General features: G+C 41.4%; 1 protein-coding gene and 1 long non-coding RNA gene across 2 annotated transcripts in view; one reads left to right on the top strand and one right to left on the bottom strand.

Annotated features, from left to right (window-relative positions):
• ANO9 (anoctamin 9) overlaps positions 1–24,377 on the bottom strand; it is a 73,516-nt gene that overhangs the window by 36,193 nt on the left and 12,946 nt on the right. Inside the window, exons 3-5 of the mRNA XM_087715827.1 lie at positions 3,942–4,058; positions 3,489–3,625; positions 2,335–2,387 (exon numbers count right to left, since the gene is read on the bottom strand). Of these exons, the coding sequence (XP_087571953.1) occupies positions 2,335–2,387; positions 3,489–3,625; positions 3,942–4,058 (307 nt within the window). The remainder of the gene's footprint in view (positions 1–2,334; positions 2,388–3,488; positions 3,626–3,941; positions 4,059–24,377) is intronic.
• LOC148049555 (uncharacterized) lies at positions 22,315–24,141 on the top strand. The gene is made up of 2 exons (XR_015697115.1): positions 22,315–22,441; positions 22,863–24,141. It is a non-coding gene; the product is annotated as an uncharacterized LOC148049555 (long non-coding RNA).

Consider the following 24,377-nt stretch of genomic DNA (forward strand, 5'->3'; position numbering starts at 1 on the left):
CCCTTTCTGTGGGCACGCACGTCTTCGCCCCAGCTGAGCCAGCTGATCATCAGGTTTCTGGTGCTCTGGCATGCACACCTTCCAGTTTGGGCTCTCTGTGCCAGGGGTGGGTTCCTGCCAGTTCTAACCTCTTCTATAGAAGACGTTCCACAAATCTACAGTGCCATTTAGAACCGGTTTCAGCTCCCTCTCCCTGCCCGTCCGGACAACATTAAGATGAAGAGCGAGAGGAGGAATTCTGGGAGTTGAAGTCCACAAGTCTTAAAGCTGTCAAGTCTGAACACCCCTGGGATTTGTTTTCTAAAGGGTTAGGGGTGCAAGGGTCTTGTAACTTGACAGCTTTAAAACTTGAGTGCTTCAAATGCCAGAGTTTCTGAGCCAACATTTTGGTTGCTAAGCAAGAGTGTTGTTAAGTGAGTTTCACCACATTTTACAAGTTGGCCACGCTCACCCAGTCACATGGCTGGCAAGCTACTCCCACCCGGTCACATGGCTGGCAAGCCACTCCCACCCAGTCACATGGCCAAGAAGCCACTCCCACAAAGCAGCCACACCTACAGAAGAGGTTCTAAAAAATTTTGAAACCCACCACTGCTCTGTGCCTAAAAGATTCACCATCACTGGTCTAGACACTCAAGTGAGTATCTTAACAAAGACTTGACGCATGTATATCTCAAGGCAGCATGGATGCATATTAGAATGTGCATGACAATTAAGGATAATTCTTCTGTGCTAGTCTCATTCATTTGATAAACCTTCTTTCTTCTAGGGCTAATGTAGCATTTTAGCTAAATAAACAATTCACAAAAATAGATAAAACTAAAATACAGTACACCAGCCTTTTCTAGGGCAAACTACAAGATATCGTGGCTATTTGTAGATTGTTTTAACTTATTTTTAATTTTGGACATAAACTGCTTGAAATAAAATATTTCCTCCTGGTCATTTGACAGCTAATTCCACGGTAGTGATTTGGTTGGCTTGTTGGGAAGGTGTAAATATCCCACTCAAAAACCAGGTTTGCGTTATTTGTCAATTCTCAGGTGATGACAAAAGAAATTACTTTTGCCCAAATGGAGCAGTTGAGTCAGCTGCACGTATAACCATGTCGAGAAAAAGCAGACTGGATTACCTGACTTGTGCCTTAGGGAGAGAAACTAGATTACTGCAAAATCTACTAAATCATTCATATCTGCCTTTGAAAAGAGTTTGGAAACTTCCAATGATTTAAAAGACCGCTGGCACCAGTTTTAAAAACAGATTAATGTGATCTGTATTCTAGCTCCACTCATTGCCTGAATATTCTCAGGTGTAATTTACCAGTCTTCAGTATTAGCCCTAAATCAGAAGATGGAGAACCTGCAGTCCACAAATGACAAATCATCACTCCTGTTGCCCTCAATCATTAGCTCTGCTGATTGGGAGGGAAATTTCAGGTAGGGAAGGTGGCTTTAACAATGAAGGCAGGGATTTATTTATTTGATTTATATTCCATCTTTTTTGTACAGGAGCTCAAGGTGGCATACGTAGTGTACCTTTCTCCTGTTTGCCTCCACAGAGGGAAGGAGGGAAGGCTGAAAGAGACTGACCTGGCCCCAAATCATCCAGTGAGCTTCCATGGCAGAGGGGGGATTGCAACACAGCTTTCCTTGTTCCTAGTGTAACATCTTTAACTACTACACCACACTAGCTCACCAGGAGGTAACCAGTTTGGAGTCTCTTCTTGCCTCAGAACTTCAGTTAAAAAGAACCAAACAGCAAGCAAATCTGTGTATGTGTATAGGTTTCCCCCCTCCCTGGAAGCAAACCTGATCCTGATCCGCCCCCTCCACAGGAGCTGCAGCGAAGAAATGACACAAGAGAAAGAACACAGGGAGTATTCGTTCTGCATCGCAAAGATTTGAACAGTCATTAGATGACAATCCAGGAGTTCTGTATACTGTTCAAAATGTTTTCTGTAAGAAACATGAGCTACTTCTGAGTGGAATTTGAACCTTGTCATCCTACAAACATCATCACACTGCTTCCAGTCCACCACAGTGCAATTACAAACAAAACACTGAACCTAAGAGCATCAAATTGCTTTGTCTGACATGACACTGCTAAAAAACAAAGTATTTTTTTCAGTTCATCACAACGTTTGTACTCATCAGAAAGCTGGGTCAGCTTATGGGTATGGTACTACAGGATGAAGCCTTTCCACGGTGGGGTGTGTCTCTATATGAATAATAAAACTGACTGATGATCATAGCTGCATTGGTGAAAAGGACACGGCGACAAATAAAATACAAATGGGTTATATTTACACTAATAAAGGGAAAGATCTTTTCATACCTTTGGTATTCGGAATTTCTGTGTTTTGAAGGATAAAACTCACAATACGTATCCTAAAACATACAAGAACCGAAAAAACAGCAATGCTAGTATAAACTGTTCAGAGGCAGAAATAAATACAACTGTCGTTATCCATGATAGAAAAGTATTTCTTCCTAGTATAGAGATTCGTAAGGCATATAACTTGTATCCTGAAAATCTTTTAACTTTTTATCCCTAACTCTGATCCTACTTTATCCTGCTGATGCCAGTTAGAGAAAGAAGAGCAAATAGATCCATTTCTGAGAATTAGGGGTAGGAGGCAGCAGCTCATCAGGAGCATTGCCAGTGAAGAAGCTGTAAGGATTGACTTCCCTATTCAGCCCTTGCTTGAAGTTTTTAGTTTGGTTTGTTTGATTTGTTTTAAAAAGCTTCCAGTTCTTTCTCTGTATTCTACACTAGGGGTCCCCAACCATTCTGAACTGGGTCGCACAAGGGCAGGTGAGTGAACACGTGCGTGCAGCTCCATTTGCATGAGTGGCGAATGGGTAGGTGCACTTGCAAAGCTCCACTTTCGGGACAGGCAGGCATGTGCCCATGCTTGTCCAAATGGAGCTGCACACAAACATGCCTGCCACTCACACAGAATGCTCCCCCACCCCTGCTGGTCCACCAAGCCGGACAGGTTAGGGACCGCTGTTCTACACAGTAATCTACATAGCTGCTCAGTAGTTTCCATCTACTATCTAGTAAGGGCAAAAACCTTAGCAAAAATCTCTCTATTAGTTAACATTATCTTTAAATGAATAGCATTGATATCTCTGCAGTTTTGAAATGGCTTAGAAAGTCACTCCCAACTGATCCTCACCCCTCAACTACAATTAGAAGTTCTCAGTTAAACTAAGCAATAGCCTCTCTGCCAATCCAAACGTTTTCTTCAAAACCATTTCCCCACTAATTTATGACCTCATGACTTCTTAATCATGTGGACAGCAGGTTCACTTGAACACAAACTGTATGCACCGGTTGGTTGGTTGGTTGGTTGGTTGGTTGGTTGGTTGGTTGGTTGGTTGGTTGGTTGGTTGGTTGGTTGGTTGGTTGGATGGATGGATGGATGGATGGATGGATGGATGGATGGATGGATGGATGGATGGATGGATGGATGGATACCTTACCTTGTTGAAGTGATTGCTGACTGTTGGTAATCTAATTGCTCCAATTCATTGTCAGAATTATTCAGAAGCCACTGGTATTTTCGAAAGATTCCACTTGGTGCATAAATTCCATAAAAGAGCTTTTGGTCCCTAATTGCCTAAGAATTTGATAGAAAAATAAATGATATCAAGACTTATAAGACATCAGTCTAGGAGAATCCTCAATTCTCATACTCATGAATTGGTGCAAAAATATTATGACCATACTTGAGAAAAGGCTAGTTAGACAGATCACATCCACTCTATCAAAGCATGAGCTTGTTGTGTTGTCAGACTGAGATGCCTGACATCAGGTCCAATCCTGAGCAAGGAATGCTGTGGGCCTCTTGTAAACAAGAACTTCAAATCAGCGTGTAAGCTTGATATCCAGCAATGTGGAGTCAGCTTTGGAGAGGGAAGAGATGTCAGTCTTACCTTGATAATGAACCCTTTCCTGTGCAGTTCTTCCAGAAACTTCTTTTTCTTGCGATCCTTCTCACTGTTCATCTTGTGATCATCACAAACTAGGACAAAGTCCCATTTCTTAGGGACCTGGTTAGAGAAAAACAATCAACTAGTTGAATATCAATAAGAAGCTTTCCTTGTCTCACATAAGAAAACAACTACTACAACAACAATGATAGCGACAAGGATAACGACAACAACGACAATGATAATAATAAACTAATACGCCAACCAACCCCCAGGGACTTACTATATATGTATAGTATATTATGCATATATTACACATATATAAGAGGTACATAAGTCCCTCTGTAGGGAAGATGGGTATGTTATTCTGACCACATGATTCCACTCATCAATTCCACGTGTAAAAAAAAATCTACAACTCATTTTCTTTCCAATGCACCTGTGTATTTATTGACACATCATGCTAAGTATGGTTGGTCTTCGTCACTCCTTGATGATCAAAGCAAACGGAAACCTAGTAAGCTGCACTTCCAAACCTCCCTCCGTCCCATCAGATCGCATAGAGTAGGCCTCCTCCGAATTCCATCCGCCAGTCAGTGCCGACTGGCGACTACGCGGAGGAGAGCCTTCTCAGTTGCAGCTCCGACGCTATGGAACAATCTCCCCGTGGAGATCCGCACCCTCACCACCGTCCAGGCCTTCCGCACAGCCCTCAAGATCTGGCTATCCCGTCAGGCCTGGGGATAAGACTTTACTCTTGCCCCTCCCGAATGCTGAATGAATGTTGGGTTTTTACTGCTAATTATTTTTATTCACATTTTCTTTTTGTGTTTTGTCCTGCACTCCCCTCCCTTTTTATTGTAAGCCGCCCTGAGTCCCCTCAGGGAAAAGGGCGGCCTATAAATGCTTAATAATAATAATAATAATAATAATAATAATAATAATAATAATAATAATAATGGCCTGTTACTATAACTCAGAGCCAGAAAAAAGAGGCTATTTAAAGCGAATGTATGAATTATGGAAACAACAATATCCAGATTCAAATGTTAGTGAACAACGACTAGCAGATCAAAGGCGATTTATTATACGGAATAAAGTGTTTAGTGAAGTTGAACATGAGGAAATTCAGGCAAATTGCAAAACCCAAAAAACAATATCACAAGCGGAAATAACTGATATTCAAGACACAACTAAAGACATTATAGTAGAACTCCCAGAAGAAGCTCTTGGGGAGGAAATAACATCACCACCACTAGAACCAGTTATCACTGAACCAACTGATGAACTAACTCAAAAACAAAAAGAATTGAAGGATAAGATCATGGAGCATTTTCTGCTTAATGAGGAAAGGCAACGTTTACCATCACTAAAAACTGTGCCGAAGAAAATTTTGGCCCCTATCATGAAAATGGTTAATGCAGTGTTTTCAACAATTGAACCAGGATCCATCTTGGAAACAAACCAGTTAATGTACAGCGCAGCTGTAATAGTCACTAATGAACTAGGCATTAAAATTAAAGTACCTAGTCATACAACAGAAAAAGCATCAAAGCCAAAGTGGAAAATCCGTTTAGAACAAAAAATAAAAAAATTAAGGGCAGATGCTAGTAACTTAAAGAACATGCATGAGCAACGGCTTAAAAACAACAAAATCATAGATCGGCTAATCAGGAGATATAGATTGGATACAAGAAACATCAATGAAGCTGTAGAGATTGTAAAACAGCAGATAACAGCAACAGCTAGAAAAATTGAAAGATATGAGGCACGAATCATCCAATATAAACAAAATCAGCAATTTCGATCAGACCAACGGCGTTTTTATCAAAGTCTTAATGTAAATGGTGACACCAAAAGTGAAAAACCAGAAAAACAGGCCACAGTTGAATTCTGGAAAGAATTGTGGGAAAATGCAAAGGACTACAACAAGGAAGCAAAGTGGATACATGACTTTGAGAAAAGCATTGGCAACAAACAAATGCAAGTATTAGAAATAACAACTGAGATGGTCAAAAATCGAGTTAAAAAGGTAAAGAATTGGACATCACCTGGAAAGGACCAATTACATGGTTTCTGGCTCAAATATCTGACCAGTTTACATGCAATATTGGCCAGGCAACTGAATGAAATTTTACAAAAGGGCCAAATTGATGAATGGTTGACAACTGGAAAAACATACTTGATTCAGAAAGATCCAACTAAAGGAACAACACCTGAAAACTACAGACCAATAACATGCTTGCCAACAACCTTCAAATTACTCACAGGCATTATTGCAGATAACATGATGGATTATTTGGAAACAAACAACATCTTGCCAGTAGAGCAAAAAGGCAACAAAAGAAGGAGCAGGGGCACAAAAGATCAGCTTCTAATTGATAAAATGATATTAGAAAATTGTAAGAACAGAAAAACGAACTTGAATATGGTCTGGATTGATTACAAAAAGGCATTTGACTCACTGCCACATAGTTGGATCATAAAATGCTTAGAAACAACTGGCATTAGCAAAAATATTACATCCTTTACTGAAAAGGCAATGAAACAATGGAGAACTGAGTTGGCAGTAGGGAATGAGAGCTACGGAATGGTTAATATCAAGCGAGGAATTTTCCAGGGTGATTCACTTTCACCTCTTCTCTTCATCATCGCAATGATCCCACTATCAGTAATCTTAAAAAAAATGAAATTAGGCTACCAAACAGCCAAAAAAGCTGAAAAAATTTCGCATTTACTATATATGGATGATTTGAAACTCTACGGAAAGTCAGAAATAGAAATCCAATCATTGACAAATACAGTCCGAGTATTCAGCACTGATATTTCAATGCAGTTTGGCATGGAAAAATGCGCCACTGTATCCATAAAAAGAGGCAAAATCACTGCATCTGAGGGAATTGAAATGCCCAATGGCCAACTAATTAAATGCAAAGAAAATGAAGCCTACAAATACTTAGGCATTCTGCAGTTGGATAACATCAAGCATGGAGAAGTAAAAACTATTGTCAGACGAGAGTACACCAACAGAGTTAGGAAAATTTTGAAATCTAAATTGAATGGTGGAAATACAATCAAGGCCATAAATACCTGGGCAATACCAGTTATAAGATACACAGCTGGCATAGTTAACTGGACACAAGCTGATTTGGACCTTTTGGACCGAAAAACCAGGAAACTAATGACAATGCACTACAGTTTACATCCACGTGGTGATACTGATAGACTATATCTGCCCCGAAAATCAGGTGGCAGAGGATTATTACAAGTGAAGCAAACAGTTGAAGAAGAAAAACATGCACTGGCTGATTATTTAAAAGAAAGTCAAGAACATCTATTAATCGAAGTAAAGAACAAAAATCTACTGAAGGCCCAACAGACAAAACAAGAATACAGAAAAGATGTGATAAAATCAAGAATGGAGAGTTGGCAGAACAAAGCACTGCATGGTCAATTTCTGGAAAAAATAAAAGATCAAGTGGACAGGGAACAAACTTGGTTATGGTTAAAAACAGGTACATTAAAGAAAGAAACAGAGTCACTAATCCTGGCTGCGCAAGAACAAGCTATCCGCACAAATGCCATTAAGGCCAAAATCGAAAAATCCTCTGATGATGCCAAATGCAGACTTTGCAAAGAAGCTGATGAAACTGTTGATCACATACTCAGCTGCTGTAAAAAAATTGCGCAGACTGATTATAAATTGCGGCACAATTCAGTAGCACAAATGATCCATTGGAATTTGTGCAAAAATTATAATATTAAAACAGCAACAAACTGGTGGGAACATCAGCCTGAAAAAGTCACAGAAAATCAGATGGTCAAGATCTTGTGGGATTTCCGTATACAAACCGACAAAATACTGGCGCATAATACACCAGATATCACACTGGTTGAGAAAAATAAGGTCACAATCATAGACATCGCAATACCAGGTGATAGCAGGGTCGCCGAGAAGGAACATGAAAAAAATCGCAAGATACCAGGACTTAAAAATCGAAATTCAACGACTATGGCACAAACCAGCAGTGGTAATTCCAGTGGTGATTGGCACACTGGGTGCTATTCCAAAAGCACTGGAATTACATTTAAAACAGTTAAAAATTGACAAAATCACCATCAGTCAAATGCAAAAAGCTGCACTGCTTGGATCTGCACGTATATTACTAAAATACGTTACGACGTCCTAGGCCCCTGGGTGGGGCCCGACTAGTAACCAATGCCAAATCCAGCGAAACAACTGGCCGCTGTGATACAATTGTATAATAATAATAATAATAATAAACAGTCAGACAAAAACAAATCGCAGTTCCAAATTATGATTTACCACCTGAAAACAAAGCATTCACCACCCCAATTGAGATATCATCCTAGGATAGCAGTCCCCAGCCTACATTCTGTAGATAGGGCTTCGCTTGTTTGCACAGCATGGTTTCTGGCATGCCACAGCCCTATGTCATTCCACGGACCGGGGGTTGGGAATCCCTCCCCTAGGATAGAGATGTAAAAACTTTGAAAACAACTGGAATAGTTTAATTCCCTCTTCCCCCAAAAAAATTTTTTTGCCAGTCCCCCCTCTTTTGCCTTTTTTTAAACTAAAAAGATGGAATAGATGAAGAAAAATGAAATATTTTCTTTCAGAATAATGAATGCGGATAAGGAGATAAGAAACTCCTATATTGCTATTCTTTATTCCCCCCAATATCCTGCATTAGGATAAGCAAGATTATAGAAAGCACATAAAGGGAATAAGAAAGTTTACCATCTGCATATTACTAAAACTCTTGTGTTTGTAACTGTTAACTGAGTAAAACGATGCATCACAGGGCAACTATTTTTCAACTAATGGCTTAACTTACACAACACATCCAAAATGATGCCCTTGGAACTGAAATTTGGCAACTCTGTGATTCCTTCAGTATCTAGAGGTTCATTAGACTGGTCCCACACTAGTCCTCTGAAGGTGAGATAGACCAGCCCTTTTTTGGCTCCTGCTGATCAAGTAGACAGAATAACCAAGGGCCAAAAAAAAAAAACCCAGTGAGAATGGGAACTGCCAACTTATTGCTGACTTGATTGTGGCTGATCACCCTCCAGCATACTCAGCCTCCAGAGGGTTAGGGTGGAACCATTAGCTGACGGAGCAGATCAGTCGTAATCAAATCAGCAGAATGTTGGAAATTGCTCCACTTCTACACATTTTTTGCCCTTGGTTATTCTGTTTCTTTGTTTAGGTAAGGAAATATATCTGCAATGATAACCCAATATTTCACAGGCTGTCTAGTTTATTATAGCCCATTCTCTCCTTGCAAATCATCTTTACTTCTATAAATTTCACACACTGATTTGACAGAAACAAATTATTCTACAGTTATTTTTCCCTCCACTTTTTATTTGGAGAAACATTCATTCCTTTGAGCGGGCCACATACTATTCACAACTTTTCTATCTGCATTTCCACTTTCAAAAAAAATCCTAACCATTTTTAGTAAACATTCTATTAAATTCTTGCCCAAACATATTTTATTTATTTGCAATTTATTTATAACTTCAAATCATTCATTCCCTTTTCCTGCCAAACACAACTACTTTGATCTTTAATTCATTGATTTCCAAATTGATAGCCCTCATCATATCATGCATTTCAACTAATATTTAGAATATATTTAGCAGAGTTGGAAGGGACCTTGGACATCTTCTAGTCCAACCCCCTGTTTAGGCAGGAAACCCTACACCACTTCAGACAAATGATTATCCAACATCTTCTAAAAAACTTCCAGTGTTGAAGCATTCACAACTTCTGGAGGCAAGTTGTTCCATGATTGATTGTTCTTACTGTCAGGAAATTTCTCCTTAGTTTTAAGTTGCTTCTCTCCTTCATAGGTTTCCACCCATTTCTTCTTATCCTACACTCAGGTGCTTTAGAAAATAGCTTGACTTTCTCAATACCAGCTAAGAAGCAAAATTCCAATCTGTTTACCCACTACCTAGGATAAAGCTCATAATTTTTGCTCATTGTCACCTCTCATGGCCTTTGGATCAGAATTCCTCAAACATCTTTCCAAATTCACTCTTGCAAACTTTTATTTTGTATCAAGGAACAATAGCAGCTTTTTCCAATCTTCAGCCACAAAATGCAGCATTTGCCAATATTAAACAAACCGCACAGAATTGCTTCACAAGCAAACCGTATTCATATTTATAACATATCTTCCATTATCCTTACAGTCTTAGCCATTTTCAGCATTCTCAGAGCATTTATGGTTTCTTTTTCAAGTTTTTTCTTTGTGGGATTTGTTTTAATTCTATTTTTTGACGTGTTGGCCGAAGACTGGCTAGATACTGAAACCTGGTGTGAAAAAGCCAATGACCACACAGAATAAGAAAAGATGAAACCCTTTAGCTCTGTACAGAAGCAGAAAATGAAGGAGTAACCAAAAATCAGGCTGAATTGTTTTTATACAATTTACGACAGAAAACAAAAATAAGAGAATTGCCAATTGGTTACAAAATTACGTGACAGTCACACATGCGCACAAAGCAAAGCTATCCCATAATATTCTATTAATTAGTTAATCCTACTTCATTATCATATAAGTTGACTACTTCTGGGTATGTGTTTTTTACTATGCTAATGATAAACTTTGCTTATCTCCAGAATCTAGACCAGAGGTGGGGTTGCTCCCAGTTTGGCCCGGATTGGGCGAACCGGTAGTGGCAGCGGTGGAAGGCTCCGCCCACCCACTTGGACACTTCTGCGCATGCAGAAGCATCACACACACATGCACAAGCAAACTGGTAGTAAAAATAATGGAAACCCACCACTGGTCCAGCCCATGACCAAAAGTCTCTAACCACAGCTTAAGATAAATATCAAATATCTCAGTAACAGGTTCTCTTGCAAGGTATCTTAGTTGCGTGTCAAAATCACAACCTGCCAGCTAGTTTATATAGGAGACATCCGGAGTCAACCTGTGAAGTGTATGTGGATGACTCCTTTAGCTCTTTTGTTGCTAGGTGTTAAAGAAATGTTACCTCTAGTGGCAAAGGCACAAATCCCTCTGGCTAAAGTTAATTCACAGCTTACAAAAGCCATTAATTACTTATTAATAAGCAAAGCACTCACTCTATACACATATTCCCACAGAAATGTATAAACTACCTCTCCTGCATTCCCTTACTTGAAGCTTCGTCTCAAGCCATTTCATAACTTTTTATTTATAGTTCGATTTATTCAGAAGAAGCTTCTGGTATAGTTTTCTTTCTACTTCCAGGACATTTATTTTTATCAAAATCACTTGGCATTTTTCTGTCTTTTTAAATCATAATCATTCTTGCCCTCTTTGACCACATATTATGCTATAATAAAATATTTTATCTTGAAATGGAAAGAATTTTATCTGGAGTATCAGCATGCTACCCAGAGGACAAATGGTGACATATACAATAATCCTCAAATGTCAGAGCCAGATGTCCTTCTGCCTTGCCCTGGGCCAATCCATTTTCACTAATGAAGGAAGAAAAGGGAGGCGCAAGGCCTGAATTACTGAGAAGCTTATCACTTACTTTTGATTTAAATGGTGAATCTGCTTTTGACTAAGCCTCAGGGAAAGAAGAAGCACTATGATTTAAAATATGTTAAAGCAGATTGAATTAGTAAACATAATTACTGTCTGACTAAATTATACTTTAATAAACATAAGGTTATATTTACCTATTTCCCTAAATTGGTTCCAGAATATCTGGAAATTTCATATCTCCACTCCAAGGCAATTGCAAATTACTCCTTGGCTTAGTATGATGCATGAATCTAGCCAATGAGATTTAGTTATGACAGATTTCTCACTCATATTTTGCGGCAGAAAATCCATACTTGAATTCAAGCTATTTAGCATATGTGCCAGTTTAATGCTTCTTTGGAAAAATATTTTCTTCAAAACTGCATTTGTATGTGACTTATTGACAATCTGAAGAACTATGGATTTTTATTTTTGCATTTCTGTAAAGAAAGAACGCAATATGTTGCATCCTCAATCCATATTGTTGTTACTTTCTACATTTTTAAGATTTTTTTCTTAAGTTTTTACTCCTCTAACCTCTACTTTCTCATATTATTTGTACCTATTGAGCTTATTAAATACTTCTGTGTATTATTTATTAAATTATTTGTAGCTATTTTCTTCCTCTTTTCAAATTGGGATTTATACAATGTAATATTTCCTTATGTTTCCCTTCATTATATTGCTAGAATTATTTACATTATTAAGAAAATTTACATTGATTATGAATTTCATTTTGAAAGAAATTAAAATAGTTCTCCATTTTTTAATCTTTGGAATTTTTATGGCGATTATTTTTCTTTTCTCTAATACGCAAGTGTGAATGCAATCGAAGAGCATTCTCTATAATCAGAAGGAGTAGCTTGGAATCAGCCAAGAGCTGAGATTTCCAAACTCTAAATAAATAAATAAAGTTTATCAACCAAACAGTTTGTTTTGGGTATTATATGAAAATAGACCTGTGAAAATTTAGCGCACTAAGTAGGCACAGAATGATGACCAATACAAGGAAGAAACTTTTAAAAAAAGTTATAGCTTCACAGTACTCACAAGGGGGCTCCCTATGGTAAGGGGGAAAATCCAACATTAGAAATTACATTTGGTTCAGATATTTTCCCTCTATAAACACCCGGGGAACACCAGGTTATCAGCTAATATATCAATACAAAATGCATTCTCATTCAATCCTAAAGCGTTTCCATGGAATAACTCTTAAAGGAGCATGACTTTTAAATAAGTCTGATTCTGATGTCAGAAAAGTCATTTCTATCTGCAGTTTCTCACCCACCCCCTTGAGTAAGGTGACCAGATTTTCAGATTGGAAAAGAGGGACACCCTTTACCGGGGGGGGGGGGGGGGGGGGGGGGCTTGATTAAAAAAAATTTTTTTTTGTCAAAAGGTCACCCCAGGACACTGAAACCAGCATAAATACGAATCTGTTGCCAAACAAAATTTTGATCACGTGACCATGAGGATGCTGCAACGGTCGCTAAGTGTGAAAAATGGTCGCAACGGTCGCTAAGTGTGAAAAATGGTCGCAACGGTCGCTAAGTGTGAAAAATGGTCATCAGTCACTTTTTTCAATGCCATTGTAACTTTGGTCACTAAATGTTTTCCCCCTCCTCGAGACTCCTCACTTCTTCCTTCATTCCTCTTGCTGATCTACCTTCACCTTATCTGTCTTCTGCTCTTTCCCTCTCTTCCTTCCTTCCTCCCTCCTTCCATCCTCTTCTTTCCTCACTCACTCCCTTCCTCCTTTTTTCTCTTCCTTCCTCCTTCCATTCTTTATACGATATAAAATTCAATGAGGGTGAAACACACCAAATCTGGCAAAGCTGCCTTGCACCAACCTGGCCTGCCCATAGAATAGCAGCCACTTTGAGACACATAAACCTGGTCTGAACATATTGCATCACAAAGATTTGCAAAGATCACATTTGCAAAAAGGAACATTTCTTGTAGTAAATACATTTTATAAACAATTTAAAAGTAAAAATCCCCCCAAAATAATAAAAAAGGTATTCTATAAATAAAAGAAATCCTTAAAAACCATTGTTAAGTATTACACCAGCAATAATTTATACTGTCACCATTTCAAACTATCATCAGAAATACGAATCTGTTGCCAAACATCAACATTTTGATCGCGTAACCATGAGGATGCCACAACGGTCGCTAAGTGTGAAAATGGTCGCTAAGTGTGAAAAATGGTCATCAGTCACTTTTTTCAATGCCATTGTAACTTTGGTCACTAAATGTTTTCCCCCTCCTCGAGACTCCTCACTTCTTCCTTCATTCCTCTTGCTGATCTACCTTCACCTTATCTGTCTTCTGCTCTTTCCCTCTCTTCCTTCCTTTCTCCTTCCATCCTCTCTTCTTTCCTCACTCACTCCCTTCCTCTTTTTTTCTCTTCCTTCCTCCTTCCATTCTTTCAGCTTCATTTCTTTTGCCTATCTACCTTCTCTGTCTTTCTGCTCTTTCCATTTCTTCGCTTCTGTTCCTTCCTTCTTCCCTCCTTTCCTATTTCTTCCTTCTTCCTTCCTTCTGCCTATCTACCTTCACCTTCTCTGTCTTTCTACTCTTTCCCTGTCTTACCCTTTCCTCCCTCCCTCCCTTCTTTGCTTTCTAGTTCCATCTTTTCTTCTTTCCTCTCTCCCTCTTTTTCTTTTTTCCTTCCTTCCTCCTTCCTCTTGCCTATCAACTTTTTTTTATTTTTTTTTTGTTACATAGACGACACATACCCACAACAATAAAAACAAAACAAAAAGAAAAAAACCCATCATCACATATAGCATGTCATTTGGTTACAAGTGTTTTAACATTTATCATTCTTATACATTTATTATTTCATTTAATAGGTTATAATATACAGTTTGGGTTGCTTTGTTTACCATCCCTTCCTCCTGTTATAACACCACCTTATTTTCCCTTTCTTTTCTCCCTTCCTCCCTTCTCTACTTTCTTCCTTCCTGCTCTCCTTTCCCTTCCTTCTTCCCTTACCTTTCTCCTACTCCTGCTCTTCCTCTTCCCCTTTCTACCCTCTCTCCTCCTCTTTCTCTCTTTTCCATCCTCCTCTCCTTACCTCTTTCTTCTTTCCATCATCCTTTCATTCTCTCCTCCTTTCTCCCTTTCTCCCAACTCCCTTTCTGGGAGTTGAAGTCCACACACTTTCAAGTCTCCAAGGTGGAGAAAGACTGATCTATCTAATTAATATAATTATTTCTCCCTCTCTTTTTCACTCTCTTTCCAGCGCACACACGCAAATGCATAGGGCAGCCCACCTCACACACAGGTAACTCCGGGCGGCTTGCTTGCGGGAAGAGGACAGCCTACCACTCACCCACGCGGGGGGGGGGCAGGATTTCACCAAGAAAAGTTAACTTTCCTGCAAAAGGGGCCGGCAGCCTCTCAGCTCTTCCCGGCTGGGAAGACCTCCCCCCACTTCCACTCCTGCGACCCTCCTCCCGCCTCCTCGGAGCTTCAAGCAAGCTAACTGGGAAGGCTGGGAAAGAAGAAGAAACGGAGGCGCGAGGTCAGCGGTCCTTGGGGGCGCGGCGGAAGCCCTTCAAAAGCGCCCATTTCCCGGCTCGGCTGCCGTTGCTGCTGCTCATGGCAGAAGGGGAAGAGGAGGAGGAGGAAGAGAAAGCAGCGGGGCGGTCCCTACAGCCGCCGACGCGGGAAAGGTGCGCTTTGACAGGGCTCCCACAGCCCTTCAAAAGCGCCCATTTCCCGGCTCGGCTGCCGTTGCTGCTGCTCATGGCAGAAGGGGAGGAGGAGGAGGAGGAAGAGAAAGCAGCGGGGCGGTCCCTACAGCCGCCGACGCGGGAAAGGTGCGCTTTGACAGGGCTCCCACAGCCCTGCCAAAGCGCCCATTTCCCGGCTCGGCTGCCGTTGCTGCTGCTCATGGCAGAAGGGGAGGAGGAGGAGGAGGAAGAGAAAGCAGCGGGGCGGTCCCTACAGCCGCCGACGCGGGAAAGGTGCGCTTTGACAGGGCTCCCACAGCCCTTCAAAAGCGCCCATTTCCCGGCTCGGCTGCCGTTGCTGCTGCTCATGGCAGAAGGGGAGGAGGAGGAGGAGGAAGAGAAAGCAGCGGGGCGGTCCCTACAGCCGCCGACGCGGGAAAGGTGCGCTTTGACAGGGCTCCCACAGCCCTTCAAAAGCGCCCATTTCCCGGCTCGGCTGCCGTTGCTGCTGCTCATGGCAGAAGGGGAAGAGGAGGAGGAGGAAGAGAAAGCAGCGGGGCGGTCCCTACAGCCGCCGACGCGGGAAAGGTGCGCTTTGACAGGGCTCCCACAGCCCTGCCAAAGCGCCCATTTCCCGGCTCGGCTGCCATTGCTGCTGCTCATGGCAGAAGGGGAGGAGGAGGAGGAGGAAGAGAAAGCAGCGGGGCGGTCCCTACAGCCGCCGACGCGGGAAAGGTGCGCTTTGACAGGGCTCCCACAGCCCTTCAAAAGCGCCCATTTCCCGGCTCGGCTGCCGTTGCTGCTGCTCATGGCAGAAGGGGAGGAGGAGGAGGAGGAAGAGAAAGCAGCGGGGCGGTCCCTACAGCCGCCGACGCGGGAAAGGTGCGCTTTGACAGGGCTCCCACAGCCCTGCCAAAGCGCCCATTTCCCGGCTCGGCTGCCGTTGCTGCTGCTCATGGCAGAAGGGGAGGAGGAGGAGGAGGAAGAGAAAGCAGCGGGGCGGTCCCTACAGCCGCCGACGCGGGAAAGGTGCGCTTTGACAGGGCTCCCACAGCCCTTCAAAAGCGCCCATTTCCCGGCTCGGCTGCCGTTGCTGCTGCTCATGGCAGAAGGGGAGGAGGAGGAGGAGGAAGAGAAAGCAGCGGGGCGGTCCCTACAGCCGCCGACGCGGGAAAGGTGCGCTTTGACAGGGCTCCCACAGCCCTTCAAAAGCGCCCATTTCCCGGCTCGGCTGCCGTTGCTGCTGCTCATGGCAGAAGGGGAAGAGGAGGAGGAGGAAGAGAAAGCAGCGGGGCGGTCCCTACAGCCGCCGACGCGGGAAAGGTGCGCTTTGACAGGGCTCCCACAGCCCTGCCAAAGCGCCCATTTCCCGGCTCGGCTGCCATTGCTGCTGCTCATGGCAGAAGGGGAGGAGGAGGAGGAGGAAGAGAAAGCAGCGGGGCGGTCCCTACAGCCGCCGACGCGGGAAAGGTGCGCTTTGACAGGGCTCCCACAGCCCTGCCAAAGCGCCCATTTCCCGGCTCGGCTGCCGTTGCTGCTGCTCATGGCAGAAGGGGAAGAGGAGGAGGAGGAAGAGAAAGCAGCGGGGCGGTCCCTACAGCCGCCGACGCGGGAAAGGTGCGCTTTGACAGGGCTCCCACAGCCCTGCCAAAGCGCCCATTTCCCGGCTCGGCTGCCATTGCTGCTGCTCATGGCAGAAGGGGAGGAGGAGGAGGAGGAAGAGAAAGCAGCGGGGCGGTCCCTACAGCCGCCGACACGGGAAAGGTGCGCTTTGACAGGGCTCCCACAGTCTGCTAAAACGCCCCTTTCCCAGCTCAGCTGCCGTTGCTGCTGCTCATGGCAGAAGGGGAAGAGGAGGGAGACCTCCCCCCACTTCCACTCCTGCGACCCTCCTCCCGCCTCCTCGGAGCTTCAAGCAAGCTAACTGGGAAGGCCGGGGAAGAAGAAATAGCGGCGGTGCGGGGGCGTGGCGGAAGCCCGGCTGCCGTTTCTCTTGCTGAGGGCGGAAGGGGAGGAGGAGGAGGAGAAAGTTAAAGTGGGGGCCCGATCCCTTCAGCAGCCGAGGCTAATTCTCTGCACGAACGAGAGCGTGGGGGCAGCGGCAGCCGCCCGCACAGAACTTCCACGCGCTTCAGTGGCTTCTGCCGGGCGGCGGGAGCCCCGGAAGTGAGAGGAAGTTCTCTGCGGGTGGCTGCTGCTGCCCCCACCCTCTCCTCCTGCCGCGGCCAGCGGAAAATTCTCTGATTAGATTCATTAGAATTAGATTAGATTACTCACCAACAAGCGCAGCTGCAACCCCAAAAGACGAAAGGAAAATGGAGACTCACGCAGGAGTCCTCAGGGTAAGGAGTCCAGCCAATCAGTGAGCTGGTTGGGATGGAAAATTTTCCATCCCAGCCAGCTCACTGATTGGCTGGACTCCTGGCCAATTAAATCACTGAGCGGCAGGCTGGGCTGGCTTAAATTTGTAGGTAGCAGATAGAACAGAACGATGAGCCAGCCCAGCAAGCTAGCAGCTGATGGGCGGGAGCTGCGAGCGCCAAAAAAAGCGTGCTTTTTAAAAAAGCGTGCGGGACGCGGGAAAATGCATTAAAAAGCGGGGGTGTCCCGCCAAAAGCGGGACGTCTGGTCACCTTACCCTTGAGACATTTTCATTTCCCCCAAATGTGTATATTACTGGTCTCCCAATCTGAAGCATTTATCAAATACTTCTGACTGTCACCTTTGTTATTCTTTTTCTTTCCTATTCTGCATCTTCAAAATATTTTCAAATGCATTTCCCTTATTAAAGCTTTTCCATTTTTTTTTCAAAAGAGGCTGCTAGAAACGGAGAGACATACATTTTCTCCTCCACCAGTTTGTTTAAATAATCCATCCTTCCATCAGTCTTGCTTCACTTTATCACTAATTTCTTCCTAGCTCTTTTTAGAAAGACAATGAATGTTCTAAACAACCAAGTAATGTTGCATCCCAACCATGAGCCTTACGTTCCTCCCATTCATATTTTCTTCCCTAAGCATTCTTACTGGGGAGAGTATTTAGGAGAAGGGGAAGCCAAAACCTGTAAAATGGTGGGCAGAATAACATACATGCATATACAAAAGATACAAAAATTATTTGCAGATTTTGAACCCCTGCCTGCATTCCTAACAATTCATTCCTCTTTCTCAGTGCAAAATAAAATATCAATGCAACATGAGAATGTCGAATAAACTGAGCCAGCATGATTGTTCAAAATGTTTAATGAAACATTAAATAGATTAATTAAACCTGTGCAAGTTCCTCATATCTTTTTTTTAATTCAAACAGCCAATACATCGATATCCCTGAGGAAATGATAAAAATCATTCTAATACTGTTTGTTTTATTTTTAAAAATTGAAAAAATAATAATCCTTAATTCAAAACAAATTGACTTTTTTGACAGCGATGCTATATTTATTGAAACAGAACATTCAGTGTATAATTTTTTGATATTCAGTGGATTTCTTTTTTGTTTATCAAAAAAAGCTCTCATTCTGATAGAAGATAAACTGCTAAAGAAGAAATGAAGGTATTATGGATGATATACAACAAATGAAGGTATTATGGATGATATACAACATTCAAAGATCCAGGAATTGAACATAAGAGTGACAAATTTGTCTCATGGCTATTCTTCTTGTGAAAAAAATGTAATATAATTCTAGTTACATAGGATTTCTTTGCAAAATGTCAAAAAAGCAAACTTTTCTTGATTTTTATAAGAATTAGTATGCTCAGGTATTATCAATTAAGATATTGTCACTGTATATAAGTAATTTAAAAAATCTCTGTAGAATTAGAATTTCCTTTATTTGATGACAAAATACTCTTTGGAGAAAGGTTAGATTTTTTTTTTACATAATCCTGAAAATTTTCAGCCATTTTTAAAGACCATAAGGAGTATCAAGCTAAAAAGTAAAGCTTTCCTGGAGTCCAATTTGATTCCTACTGACAACTAAATTTGCATAGTTTTCATAGCAACACTATAAAATGGTTTGCTGATTTCTTTAAAACAGAAAATGATTGTTTTAAGGAGAATCTTGACATTTAGAAAGTTTATAATGTGTTTTTTTTTAAAAAAATGAAAAATTGGGGAACTATTTTTTTTTATTTGTTTCCCTTGGGTCATAGTATCTTGAGCTAATTCTCTTTACTGTAGAAGAAATAAATGGATTTGAATTTTTTAAAAGAGAATTCCAAAGGATGCAGTGATATATCTAGATGAAAACTATCTGAGGAACTCTTGGTGCTATCAATCAAATGCATTGCATGGATATTGAGTTTTTCCCCTCAATATCTTAAGGGAGTTTTCTTGATAAGGAAAAAATGGAAACATGGATTACCAAATAAGAGTATGTGCCATCTGGAAGATAATATAGTAATGCCCCATAAAATTATGTGAGTGATTCTGGACATCTATCCAATGTTAACGGTATTGTAAAAATAGCCCATAAATTGGTTCTTTAATCTTCTTTCATCAAGGTATTTATACAGGACAGACAACATTCAGTGAGAAGCTTTAATTTCAATATAGCAGAAACTTGAGAAAGAAGGATTAATCACTGCCTGAAGCTATGACTATTGTGATTTCTGACTGCGTTGACAGACACCTATCTTTAAGATGGAATGTACACCCATTCAAACTCCAGGTAAAGAGCTGAGATGGCACAGTGGTTAGAGTGCAGTACTGCAGGCTACTTCAGCTGACTGCTAGCTGCAGTTTGGCAGTTCAAATCTCACCGGTTCAAGGTTGATTCAGCCTTCCATCCTTCCGAGGTGGGTAAAACGAGGACCCAGATTGTTGGGAGCAGTAGACTGACTGTAAACCGCTTAGAGCGGGCTCTAAAAGTACTATGAAGTGGTATATTGCTAAGTGCTATTGCTATCGCTAAAGATGGTGTTCAGACTGCTGCAGAAATCCAAGTTCTCTAACACAATTGTTGTAGTGGACAATAATGTCTGAACATACCAAACCATTAACAAATGCAGATGGATTCTCTTAGCTCTGTGTCTTTTTATTCTTTTCTACCCAACAGACCTTTGGAAATAAATTGTGTAAAGGTGATCCAGACTCTGATGGTAAGCACAATAGCTTTCCCAAACCAGGACAAAATCCAACCAAAATAATTGTGTGGGGGTGGGGGGGAGAGATGGCAAAATAAAGAAAGAATCTGAAATTATATCTGATCAAGCCTGTGTCTTGGGAGAAAAAAAATCCTGAAAAATGTCCTTGTGCATCCGTATGGGAGAGGCAGCTGCAGTGGTCCAGAATGTTGGCTATTGCTCCATTCTAGGGCTCCATCCCTTGACTCTTCTATCCACATGTCCCAAAGTGGAGCATAGACTATCTGCATTGAGTTTCCCAGTGCACACATACAGACAAATACATGGCCTAAGGTAGTAAATTCACTGCAAATGGTTGGATGCAGATTTGATTGTGCCAAAAATATGTATCAAAATATTTACACTTTCTGTAGTTGTGTAGGTTTTATGTAAGTTTTGTAAGTTAAATGCTGAGACTTCTGTTGTTTATTGTCTGCCGTGTAACTTCCATTGTATGATATGTGTGGGAGTATTGTGTGCATTCTACCTTGAATGTCTTCTCTTGTCTTGCTACCCTTGAAAGAGGAGAGGTGAGGAAGATTGATTGCTTCTGCAAGGCTTCATTTGTATACAGGAGAAACTCTTTCTATTTCTGGGTGTTTATATCACCCTTAGTTTGATTTCATGATAGTATGTTTGCCCTAAGTGGGCTGCACTTGTACATGTACATCAGTAGTGAGTTTCGGCTCCCGTTGCAACCAGTACGCTGGAACCGGAGCCGGGCGTGCACCATAGGCATGCGCGCTGCGCACACATGCACACCCACCGCCTGCAGCGCTCCAGCTGCTCAGCAGAGCGTTGCAAAAGTGTACACGTGTATGCATATGGCCCATTTCCTTCAAATACGAGGTAAGGAACGAGGGCAGGCGGGCAGGCCCTCCAAAGCACCGTTCCGGTATGGTGGCTGCTGCTTCCGGCAGGCACCGGTACACACGTAATAGGGCGTACCGCCTGCAATCACCACTGATGTGCACGTCTTTCCCCTATGCCAATTAGAGAGGTTTCTATCCTGTCCCTGAACCTGCAACAGCCACTTCAGGCAATCCAGACTCCACACTGTTCTACTTCTGACAGATGGCTGATACCTCACAAGGCCAGCATAGCTTTGCTTTCTAGAAGGAGTATGCTGGCTTGGTACCTTGTGCAATCTTTCAAGGAAAAGAGCCACACCTGGGACAGGAGAAACTGAGATTATATCAGAGTGCCTTGGCTCTGGTTCAGTTGCCTTACTACCATAGTAGCACTCAGGAGAAATTATTGCTATGAGCACAAGGGACATTGAGGGAGAGCATCAGTGTCTAAACTCTGCCTTCTGGCAAAGGGGAAGGAAGTGCAGCTCCCTCATTTTGCTTGCAATTCTCCAGAAGTCATGACTTACACTTTGAGAATTCCTAGTTGACGAGAGATTTGTCTAGTAAGCCCTATAAAGATAAATCATGACATAACAGTGATAGGATTCTACCGGTTTGGGCAAACCGGTAGCTCCGACAATCAGCTGGGGCTGCCCACCCATTCTTGCATTTTACTGACCTATATCCTCTCAGCTGAGTTTCGTGGGAGAGCAGATGGCTGTGCCTCAGCTGTTTTCTTTCCCAGCAGAAATGCAGAAGGTAAGTTTTCTCAAAACTATGCATGTGTGCACACGCACAATGTGTGTGATCACTGAACTGGTTGTTAAACCAATAGGATCCCATCACTGGACATAACCACCATGTCATTATATAAGATATAAAGTGTGTTTCTGGGTTGAATAATTCATTAACCTTTTTAAAAGATGGAATTTCCACCAAGTCAGTGCATTTTGATCCATCTGACATTTTACCTACTAACCCTAGCATTAACAAATCTAACTCGAGATGGGAGGAGCCATGTCACAACGATACATTGTTTGGATTCGGCTGTCTGAATCCATCGATGACACTTTTGCCCCTGGACAGTCCAGCAGGATCTAAACCATCCCGAAGAGACGGTGACTGGGAAGACAAGACCTTGTTGGTAGCAGGGATATCGCAAAGTCCCTGATCGACCCAAGGGGAGAGCTTCCAACTGGTGGCAAACTGCTAGCCCCCTCCCCCGGCTGACATAGTTGGAGACCGCTCCACGGAAGAGAGAATGAAAGGAAAGTGTTTCTACTGGTGAGGTTTTTCTTTTCTTTTCTTTTAGAAGATTGCCCTAAGGAACTCTTTTCTTAAGCTTAATTAGTCCATTAAGCAAGAACAAAGCAGCGTACTTAATCCCCATTGGACTGCCTTAGAAAGTTTTTCGATCTTGCTTGTAATCTTTTGTGGATTGAGTGATTGTAACGCTCCTGTTTCTTCTGCTTGAGGTGAAGGAATCTCTTTTTTCCTTATTTTCCTTTACCACTTTAACTTTTTTGGCTTAAATTAAAACTCTTCTACTTCTTCTTCTACTTGTTGTAATATTATAATGGAGATACTTAAGGAAAGAGGTTTTAAAAAGGATCGAATCTGCCACTTGAAAGCCCAAATCTGAAGCTTTTTTTCTTTTGCTGCTGTAACAGCTGTTTTCTTTGTTCACTCTCATCTGACTATACAGACTGTAACTGCGCAACAAAAGAACTTGGAACGTCTCTTTAAAACCCGATAAGTCTCAAGGTTACAAATAGTGGTGTATGGAAAATACCTTGACAAGAATTGGAAAAGGGAAAAAAAATTTAGAACCCTTTTTCTTTGAAAACCATAAAAGAACATTCATCTAAAATAAAAATAGATATATTCTTCAAAATCTGTGATAGGCTAGGGTGGAAGATTGTACCTAACCCCTCTTCTTGCTCTTTCCCTATATTATTCCTTATTCTAAAAAATGGAGCAATACTCAGATGAAGAAAACTTAATTCAAAACATTTTGCCTGGACTTCAAAACATCTCAGAAGGATTCAAGAGATTCTACAAGAAATGGGACAGCCTATGGGATATCACAGAAAAAGATGATGGGGTTATAGCCCCAGAAATTAAGGAAGTAAATGGAAATACAGAAAACAAAGATAAGAACTTTGATGAACTTATAAATGGAGTAAACGTGAGTGAAAGTGGAAAGAAGGGAAGCTGGAAAAGTGACTTTGATAATTTGGTGTTCCACCCCAATCTTCAAGATGTAGGAGAAAAAGAAAGAGCGAAAAAGATGGAGGCAATAAGACAAATCTATTCAGAAATAAACCTGACAACTAAAGCTAAGCTTACATTAATAACAACTCAAGGGCAACAAAACTACATGAGAGATCATTTAAGCTTCAATGTGTGGAGAGAAATTTTAAACCCTGGAAAGGTTTTGGATATAGAATTGGCACAACAACTGGGAGAGATGAAAGGCTATTTTGTTACTGAAAAGATACTGGTTAATAATGCCAATTAATGGGAAAAAGCTAGTTAATATTTGATTGATTATTAAGTAGAGATGATAGTATTTTTTAGAATGTTTTAAATTACCACTGAATGTTTATCCATTAACATAAACTTACTATGATACTAATAGAGAAATAATAACTTTAGTTAGGATAAATAACCAGACCACAGAAATACTAACCTACATTCTGGGTGATTGTCAAGTAGAAATGTTAATATTTCTTAGATTGCTTTAGATGTCTAATGTTTATTTTCTTAGCCTGTAATTAACTAATTTGGAATTGAGGGAAAAGTCTTATAAATCTTGTTAATAAATCATTGTTTAAAGACGGTTATAAAGTTATAATATTGTGTGGGCCTGGAGAGGAGAGATGAGATAATTAGTAAATAACCTTTAGTTAACTACAATAATAACAATGAAATGTTAATGGACAATATTTAATGATACATACAGGTGTGTTACGGGGGGGGGGGATGCTTAGATATCCTACTTAACCGAATTAATTTTAGAAGGTTAATCTAAAATTCATAAAGGTGTAATGGTATTGGAGATCTATTGAAATTGCAAATGAACGCCAGTAGGTGGTTGTGTCTTCTAATATAAATGATTCTAGATAAAAACATGTTTAAACAATGGTAATCAAATGAGAATTATGGTACAGGGATAGTAAAATGTATAACTTTTCTTTCTTGATTTAATACATACAAC

Source organism: Thamnophis sirtalis, unplaced genomic scaffold (assembly GCF_051295495.1).
Source record: "Thamnophis sirtalis isolate CommonGarterSnake01/CBP01778 unplaced genomic scaffold, rThaSir2_p1.2 scaffold_1, whole genome shotgun sequence".
Classification (NCBI taxonomy): domain Eukaryota; kingdom Metazoa; phylum Chordata; class Lepidosauria; order Squamata; family Natricidae; genus Thamnophis; species Thamnophis sirtalis.